This window comes from Pyrus communis, chromosome 9 (genome assembly GCF_041283825.1).
Source record: "Pyrus communis isolate YQ-2024b chromosome 9, ASM4128382v1, whole genome shotgun sequence".
In the NCBI taxonomy this organism is placed as follows: domain Eukaryota; kingdom Viridiplantae; phylum Streptophyta; class Magnoliopsida; order Rosales; family Rosaceae; genus Pyrus; species Pyrus communis.
In genome coordinates, this window is record NC_142573.1 from 21,435,088 (window position 1) to 21,444,435 (window position 9,348).

The window sequence follows — 9,348 nt, forward strand, 5'->3', positions numbered from 1 at the left end:
CCAACCTAAGGTTACATAAGAGTCATGTTAGTATCACATGCCCTATTTAAAAATAAAAAATAAAAAACACAATTGCTCATCATTGTCCCAATTTTCATAACTTTTTTTTTTAAATTTTTTTAAAACTAATCACACTTTCATAATAAAATAAATAAATAAGATGAAAATGTTTACACACCGTGTGTGTGAGCATCTGCTAGTCTTAGTTAATTAATAATACATAATAATGACTTTGTTATTACTCTCAGGCTCTAATAAGGTATGTTGTGAATGTTTTATTGCACTATTAAGGTAAAGATATTATGCGTAGACGTGATTGCATTACAAAATTCTTGTTCAAATTAAAAAATACTAATACCTTTTTTTTTCTTAGAAAGTACCGTAAACTAACCCTAATGTTGTCCGTAAAACATATATGCCATGCATGTGCACAAAGAAGTTGTAAAAGTTGGCTGCAGGGAGAATGAAGAACGTTGGTTTGCCTAGATGGTGATCCACCTCATGGTTAGTTCTAAATCTACTGTCCAATGTAGATCTTCATCGATTGTTTATGAAATATTAGTTTAATGTAACTCTTTTTTTTCTCTTTTCAAATCAACTAGTTCTTGGATAAATGGAAGGTGATTCCAATTCCAAGTTCAAGTTATCACTGCTAATAAACAAAAGTTTAACTTGTGTCTCTGTAAAACTGTAAAATATCCTTCACTTGAAATTTTACAATAAACATGTTGACAAGTTTGGACATGCGAATCAAAAAATACAAAAATATATAGGGAATTTTAACGAAAAACTCATAATACTGTTCACTTTAACGAAAAATCACGTTTTTATACTAAAAAATCAATCATTATACTATTTATTTTACCCTTTATTTTATCCTTATCGTTAAAACTTAAAATTTTCAAATCCTTCCACTAATTTTTTTTTTTTTTAAAGATATATGCATTTTTCATCCACGTAAAAACAAAAAACAATACATAGATTCATGGAACGTGGAAAAAATGCTTCGAAGTTCAAAACGCGACAGAAAAGCAAACCCATAATATTACTCATTGATACGATATTCATTACCCCACTTAGAAAAACAGAAAAAGTAGAACTTATTATAATAGTATGACGGACACATCATCGGGTCAATATAGAACTTCTCTGGCTTCCTTCCACTATTCTTTAAAATAAAATAATAAATTATTAAAATATTAGAAATAAAATAAATTCATTAGTATACCCACACACTACAATTCAAATGACTTATTTAATTCTTGGGGTGGCGTGCTTGACTAGAAAAATCAAGTATAAGGAAATTCAAACTCCATGACGACCGACACGTCGTAGAACTTGCAGTTCTTTCATATAATTATTCCTCTTATAAACGCACACCAAAAGCGAGTCTATATACAGCTCCACTGACACTACTCATCTCTTATCTTTCCTTCTCTCTCTCTTTCTCCCCAGTTTCCTTCTCTCTACTCATCTCTTATGAGAGCTTTCTCTGGTTCTATATATTAAACTGCCCTTCAGTTGGTAAAACTCAGACGGTTTCACACAACTACTTGGTCAAGATTTAGGTCGAACTTGAGGGCTTGAGAGATTTTCTTGAGGATTATTACAAGGAAGGAAGAGCTGTTGTTAATTTCAAAGGAAATGGACTACTCAGCTGCATATGATGATGATACTTCTTTGGATCTTAATTCCATGCCTCTCAGACTTTTCAATGACACTCCGGTAACTCGAAAATTATATGTATAAAAATCTCACGAATATATAGTTATATCACTTTACTTAATTGTTTATAAAAGTTGCTCATGAACTTATTGAAGTCTAAATATTTGCTTTGATTAATTTCAGATGATCAAAAAAGAGGTGCATAGCAAAATATTGATCGACTTTGGGAGGCAGCTTTCACCTAAAGAAGAGGTTGGTTTCTTAGTTTTCTCCGCCTTATCTTCTCTATCTTCTTGTTTTGTGGTTGCCAATGAAGACCTGCCTTCATGGTTTATAAGGATATTCTACTATTTATTTTTCACAATCTTTTTCTTTAGGAAGAACTAATCTACTGCTTATAAAACTTCAATATACAACCTCTTTAACACTCGAAACATGAACTATATATATAGTAGTAGGCCGTTGAAGCACGCGCTTAGGATCCTACTGCTTATAAAACTTCAATAGACAACCTCTTTAACACTTGAAACATGAACTATATATATAGTAGTAGGCCGTTGAACCACGCGCTTAGGATTTTCGCTACCATGAAATATAAATGTTTAATTAGTAGTAGACCCCTGAAGCGTCTATTTGGAAGCTTAACATATGGTATCAGAGCATATGTAGTTTGATATCAAGAAATATAACTGCTTGGGTTCCATGGCTAGCTAAAAGGTTTATGATCTGCTTTGATTCAGAGCGGTGCCCTATTGGAAGAATTGCACCGAGTGAGTGCAGAGAACAAGAAGCTAACCGAAATGTTGACGGTGATGGGAGAGAACTACAATGCTTTGAGAAACCAACTGTTGGAGTACATGAGCAAGAACCCTGAGAAGGAGCTTAGCCCAATTTCAAAGAAAAGAAAGTCCGAAAGCAGCAACAACAACACAAACAGTAATAATATCATGAATGGAGCAGTGAATAGAAACTCGGAGAGCAGTTCCAGTGATGGAGAGTCCTACAAGAAACCAAGAGAAGAGATCGTCAAGGCTAAGATTTCAAGGGCTTGTGTCCAGACAGAAGCATCTGATACAAGCTTGGTAATTAGTTAGTCCTCAATCCGTAATCAATGTCACACACTTACAATGAACTCAATTTTATTTATTTGAGTTGTTGTATTGAGCAATTTTATGTGTATTTTAATAGGTTGTGAAAGATGGATATCAATGGAGGAAATATGGCCAAAAAGTTACTAGGGATAATCCTTGTCCTAGAGCTTACTTTAAATGCTCTTTTGCTCCAAGCTGCCCTGTCAAAAAGAAGGTGAGTGAATTCCTTAACCTTCTTGTTGCTTAAAACTTAGTGTAAATAGACGATTTCGTTTGCTTTTCATTGTTCTTATAAGTTAAATGTAATTTTGTCTATAATTTTCTCTTCAGGTTCAAAGAAGTGTTGAGGACCAATCTATTTTGGTGGCAACTTATGAAGGTGAACACAACCACCCCAACCCTTCCCAAATTGAAGCAACATCGGGCTCAAACCACTGCGTGGCAATAGGATCCGTCCCTTGCTCAACCTCCCTTGGCTCAACTGGACCTACAATTACTCTTGACTTGACCAAATCCAAGTCCAGTACTGCGGATGCCAAGAGCACAAAAACAAGAACTGAAACACCCGAAGTTCGCAAATTTTTGGTGCAGCAGATGGCTTCTTCCTTGACGAAGGATCCCGATTTCACGAAAGCACTTGCAGCAGCCATATCAGGAAGAATACTTCAACATAATATTTATTGAAAGAAAAGAAATGGTGAAGGTCAATTAAAAGCCTTGGTCTTTCACTAGTTAGACTGTTTCTGAAGATTAGGTGTATTTGTAAATACAACAATGGAAAAAGAGGCCAGTACAAGGACACTGTTTTTAATTCCAATCCGCAGGGGATTTAAAATTTCTTCGGAATTTGCTCGGCTAAAAGTTCAGCTTAAATGCATTAATCTGCACAATTGTAACAATGAGCAGAACTAAGAGCCAGAGCTTTCGAATCCTATGGTTTCAGCCTAACCGGCTTTTGTATCTCCGAGAACACTAATTTAATGCCTGCTTCGTACATGGTCTAAGAAAAATTGTGAGTGTATTTTTGCTCACTTGGTGGTAATGATCACCATTCTATTTATTATTATTGGATAAGTTTAATTTTTTAAATTTGTATTTATTCATTACATAGATTTCGAAATTCAAACTTATTCAACAATAATAAATAAAACGATGAGCTTCATCATCACTTGTTATCTCTATACAAGTTTTTCCCTCGAAAATTTTCTTTACATGTTGAATCCCAATTTTGAGAGAGAGAGAAGCTGTTGAGTTCAACGGTGGACGGTCAGTCGGTGTTTATTTCTTGGTCAATGATAGACAATGGAGGCTTTCAAAAAGTGAAAGATGTCTGACATAACCTACCATTACCACATTGGAGTTTGATTCAAAAGAAATAGAGAAAACAATGAGGAAGTTGAGCTAAACTGGGAAAAATTTACAAAGATGGTGACAAAATGTAGACATCGAAATTTCAGTGAAATGAATGTTAACCAATAAATAAAATTTCAACGCTCACGTGTCATATAAATTTTACACGTAGCGTGTGACTCAACGAAAAATCGAAATGAATCAGAAAAGTCATCAAATGAGACATGTGTCAACACCTGGTAGAAATGATTTATTTCATCTGAATATTATATTCAAAATTAGCCTTGAAAATTTCTATAAATAGAAGCCAATTTCATTCATTTTCTTTTTTTTTGACCAATACACATTACACCAAAACCTTGAAGCTTTGAAACTCTAAAGCTCTCAAGCAAATCCCGAAGGATCAAGAAGGCTCTCTTCGTTCTTTGTCAAATCCTCCTTTAAGATCAAGCCCCGACAGCCCTTGAAGAACTTCCACAAACTCAAGATCAAGCCCCGACGGCCCTTGAAGAAAGTGTTCATCGTTCATCACCTATTCATCCTAAGATCAAGCCCCAATGGCCCTTTGGATCAACAACTTCAAGATCAAACCCAAAAGCCCTCGACGATCTGTTCATCCCTGTTCTTCAAGATCAAAGCCTCGACGGCCCTTGAAGAAACTTCCAACTGTTCATCCAAGATCAAGCCTCGACAGCCCTTGGATCAACAACACGTCAACAAACCAACATCTTACGGAGATCGAATCAGAGGACCAAATTACAAAGAGATTGTAACCCCAAAATCATTAATACAAAATATTACTTTGTACATGTGTTCTTGTCTCGTTAGTCGTTAGGAATTTTCGTGTTTACAAATTTGGCACGCCCAATGGAACAATCGCTACCTCTCATCTCTGTCTCCGTTCAAGATATTCAAGCACACTCCATGGCTTCAAACAAAGAACAAGTCATGACCATCGTCACTACCTCCATTGAAAAACAGCTGGTTCAGATGAAGGAAACAATTGCAAAGCTGATAAAGACTGCTGAAGAGAAAAACTTGCAAACCACCGGACTCATTAACCGTCTGGAGGAGCAACATGGCTTCAAAGTGAAACCAAGCTCTCTTCCAACTAAGAGGACCAAAGAAGGCTTCAACCCAAACGTCTACGAACTCATGTCAAAGGCTGGGCATGACTTTGCTTCCTCTTCAAATCTTGGAAAGAAGGTTTCAAACACCGTCAACGACAAAGATCGTGACCTCACAAAGACTCAAAAGAAGTTGAAGGGGCATGATTACGGAGTTGACAACAACAAAGCTGGACTTGGCTTCACACTAAATGCACCTGTGAAATTTCAAGCAAAGCGAAAAACACTAGCTTCAACACATCAGCGTGAGCATTGAACAAAATCAAGATGAGCCTAAACTTCCCATTCGAGTGTCAGTCTTCGATAGGCTGAATCATTCAAAACCTAGAAATTCGGCACTTGATCGCATTGGCGGGCAAAACCGAACTTCCGTGTTCAAATGGCTTAACACGCCAACACCCCAAAGCTCTGTTTTTGAAAAGTTGTCAAAACCTAAGAAACAAAGCAGCAAGGCTAGCTTTCCTTCGCAACAATCGGCTTTGGAAAAACTTGAAGACACCAAGAAGCCTTCTAGAAAGAGGAAGACAATGCCAAATGAAGAAAAGCTTGACGGTCTAGCAGGAAAAGACGACGTTCGAAGCTCGATTCCTTTAAGGATGAAACACCAAGCAACCTTGGAGGTCGACACGAAAAGACCACTGAAGGTAAGGAGGTGCATCATCGTCCACACTGCAAATCTTCATGCCAACAAACCCAAGAAGATGGCACTGAAGATGAAATCCCTAAGAAAGACATCACTTCTGGCTCTTTCGACTCAAAGTCTTCACCTTGACCGTTGGGGGCATGCTCGAAGTCAAGTGAAATTGAAGGATGGACTCATGTCACTCTGAAGAAACTACACGAGAAGCGTAAGTCTTCTCCACAAGTACACTAATCAGAAAGGAGGCAAAACAACTTTTGCCAACCTTCAAAGCAATGGGAAAATGTTGAAGATAAGAAAATTTCAACATATAGATCGTTCATGCGTGATCTCTTCTTCCTTGAAGACTTATTCAATTACTCGGTCAAGGCTCCTTGCTATGAAGATTGTGAGGAACGCCTCTCCAAGATCGCTTCGAAGAAATTGGACAACCAGCAACCATCTTGTCCACAAGTTTATCAGTTGAAAATGGGGCAAAGCAACTTTTGTCAAGCTCCAGAACAATGTGAAAGTGTTGGCGATAATGAAATTTCGACACAAAGATTGTCCATCCCCATCACAATGTGCAACCTTTTCCCAGAAGACTTCTTCAATTACTCGGTCAAGGCTCATTCCTATGAAGATTGCATGGAACGCCTCTCCCAGATCGCTTGATAAATCCACAACAACAACCAAAAGCTCTTTGTCCGCATGAGCGTAAAAGGCGACAACCAACGTTCCTTGCCTGCACGAGCTGAAACTGCAACGGCACCAAAAACTCCTTGTCCGCACGAGCGTAAAAGGCGACAACAAACACTCCTTGCCTACACGACTTGAAATTGCAAACGGCACCAAAAGTTTCTTGCTTGCACGAGCTGAAATTGCAAACGGCACCAAAAGCTCCTCGTTTGCACGAGCCTAAAAGGCGACAACAAACGCTCCTTGCCTGCACGAGCTGAAATTGCAAACAGCATCAAAAGCTCCTTGCACGAGCAGAAACTGCAAACGGCACCAAAAGCTCCTTGTCCGCACGAGCGTAAAAGGTGACAACAAACGCTCCTGACCCGCAAGAGCATAAACTGTGTACGGAAAAATCATCATCAAAACCATCACTCATTTGAACTACATCATGACTTGATCCCTCCTCAACCAAAGGTACGTAGGCAACTTGAAACTTCAAAACTTCAAGTACAATCACATCATCAACAAAAACACAAACACTTTGAAGAATAAAGAGCAGATTCAAAATATGAATGCTTTATTCTTTAAGGGAAAGATTTGGTTACAAAGCCTCATTTCAAAAAAAAAAAAAAAAAAAAAATGAATAGCATGACAACGGACAATGCAATGGTGTGCAGCGAACAAGTACAGCGACGACAGTGCAGCAAGGTCAATGTGCACGACAACGTCATCACCGAGGAAAGTTGTAACCAAAAGGCACTACACAGCATAAAATCGCTGCAGTCTTTTGCATAACCCCACACGGTAAAAGTGACGCACTGGAACAAGCTCCGAGCAGTAGTGGCAAAGAGCCTATAGCAAGCAGTAAGGTCAATGTGCACAACAATGTCACCACCAAGGGAAAACCGTGACCAAAAGGCACTACACAGCGAAATCCCGTTGCAGTCTTTTGCATAGCGCTGCTCGGTAAAAAAAAAAAAAAAAAATGACGCACTGCAACAAGACCAGGCAAAAAGCACAGTTGCACCCACATCCTGCTCACTTCGTCACTAATTGCAAATTCGCAAATTCGCAAGAAGCTGCCACCAATTGTGAACATGGGTAATCCGTCAAAATAGTAAAGAAATCCAAAAATGCAAAGAGCACCTATATATATATATATATATAAAAAAAAAAAGGGTAAGTGCCTTCTGGGGAAAATAAAAGCTCATTTATTGACTTCTCTGGAAAATTACAGAAATGTGGATGTACATGTACATGAGTTAAAAAATAAAAAAAATAAAAAAAAAAAAAAAAGAAAGAAAAGAGCCTTCATTGATCAGGTGGAGCCTCATCACTCGGCGGAACTCCAGGAAGAAGAGGCGCCGGAGGTTGATTGTTTGGAGCCTCAACACTCGGTAAAACTCCAAAGGTCGAAGGCAATAGGTGCCTCTAGAGTAAAGCCATAAACATCTAATGGTCACTCTGAATCCAACTTTTGGATTCTTGAAGCTGGTCAAGCTTTCTCTTCATGCTCGTTGAGTAACTATTGGTAAGCATGTGCAAGTCTCTATTTTCATGCTTAAGCCTTTTAATGTCTTGCTTAAGACTTGCCACCTTAGCCATAAGTGACTCAATTTGACGAGTTCGAGCAAGAAGATGTTGACCCAGGTTCGATACAGAGCTCGCACACTGAACACTGAAAGCCAAAGAGTCTTGAACAGCCAGCTCATCAGACCACTTGGAAAGAATCCTGTTATCCTTGGGGGTGAGAAGATTTCTAGCAACCACCATAACGGTTATGTCGTTCTTCATCACAGAATCCCCAACTGTAAGAGGATCATTGGGGGATACGAAGGATGGGTGTCATATGTTGTCTTGAGAATGCATGTCGGCATCTTCCCCAACTTTGCAGAAATCATAGGCAACTTTGTTAAAGATTTATGACAAAGTTGAAAACGCATGAATCTTACTATTTCAATTGCCCAACGGTTACCGACAAGAGTAAAGGAATAGTGCCACTACTGGCTGTTGGGAAATTCCTATATATGATGACCTTCGTCTTTCATGGCAAGGCAGACCTGCAAAAAAAAAAAAACATGCCTAACTCTTCCTCACCTCCGAGAGCACACTCCCAACAGAGCCTCTCGAAATGCTCAGTTTTCTTCCTCTCCGGGAATACCTTTGCAAACAAATGACACCAAAGCAAAAGTATCACATATCATCAGGGTTGAAAGCAAAAGTATCTCATATCATGCTTTTTCCCTGTCTTTTCCTTTGCCCTTGCTCTTACCTGCAGGACAAGGGGAAAAAGAGTAATCAGTCGGGACCTGAAATCAAACTTCCGACCTGGAACTGATTGCCTAGAACCTTTGCCTGGTTGCTTACCTTGCATTGCTCTCGAGTACTCATCGTCACTGAGAAGTAGTGTTGTGAAGCATCATTTAAATACAAAGGTTGCATTCAACTCCTGCATCAAGAACAAATACAACAAGAGATTGAAGCATAAGGATCAATGATGAGCTGGAACAGATCACTATAGCATGACGCCCTTCCCTGCAGCATGGCATAATCCAGATGGAGGAGTTTAAGTCAAAACCAAGCTCAGCATCGTTGCTTTAATCAAAGCAAGAGTATCTCATATCATGTTTTTTCCCTGTTCTTTTCTTTGTCCTTGTTCTTACTTGCAGGATAAAAAGAAAGAGAGGAATCATTCGGAACTTGAAGTCAAACTTCCAGTTAGGAACCGACTGCTTGGAACCCGTCCCTGATTGCTTACCTAGCATTGCTATACTGAGGAAATAGACACGGCAGCAGAAGATACCACATCTGCCTA

The 9,348-nt window shown here is 38.6% G+C and overlaps 1 protein-coding gene across 2 annotated transcripts; it reads left to right on the forward strand.

Moving 5' to 3' along the window:
- Nucleotides 1-1,376: 1,376 nt before the first annotated feature.
- On the forward strand, nucleotides 1,377-3,766 carry LOC137740214 (putative WRKY transcription factor 40). Of its 2 annotated transcripts, none has more exons than XM_068480051.2 (5): nucleotides 1,377-1,725; nucleotides 1,849-1,917; nucleotides 2,406-2,747; nucleotides 2,854-2,970; nucleotides 3,087-3,766. In XM_068480051.2, exons 1-5 carry the CDS (start codon nucleotides 1,645-1,647, stop codon nucleotides 3,438-3,440), a joined length of 963 nt encoding a protein of 320 aa, XP_068336152.2. In that variant the 5' UTR covers nucleotides 1,377-1,644; the 3' UTR covers nucleotides 3,441-3,766. The 2 variants fall into 2 exon arrangements, with proteins under 2 accessions (XP_068336152.2, XP_088556629.1); XM_088700503.1 differs by having other exon boundaries at nucleotides 1,509-1,743.
- The last annotated feature ends 5,582 nt before the right edge of the window (nucleotides 3,767-9,348 follow it).

What these genes read in the sequence shown, in the direction of transcription:
- LOC137740214 (XM_088700503.1), top strand. Translation starts at nt 1,645, where the DNA reads ATGGACTACTCAGCTGCATATGATGATGATACTTCTTTGGATCTTAAT. An exon ending in CGGTAACTCGAAAATTATAT is followed by an intron (nt 1,744 to 1,848) that starts GTATAAAAATCT and finishes GATTAATTTCAG; the next exon opens with ATGATCAAAAAAGAGGTGCA. An exon ending in AAGCATCTGATACAAGCTTG is followed by an intron (nt 2,748 to 2,853) that starts GTAATTAGTTAG and finishes GTATTTTAATAG; the next exon opens with GTTGTGAAAGATGGATATCA.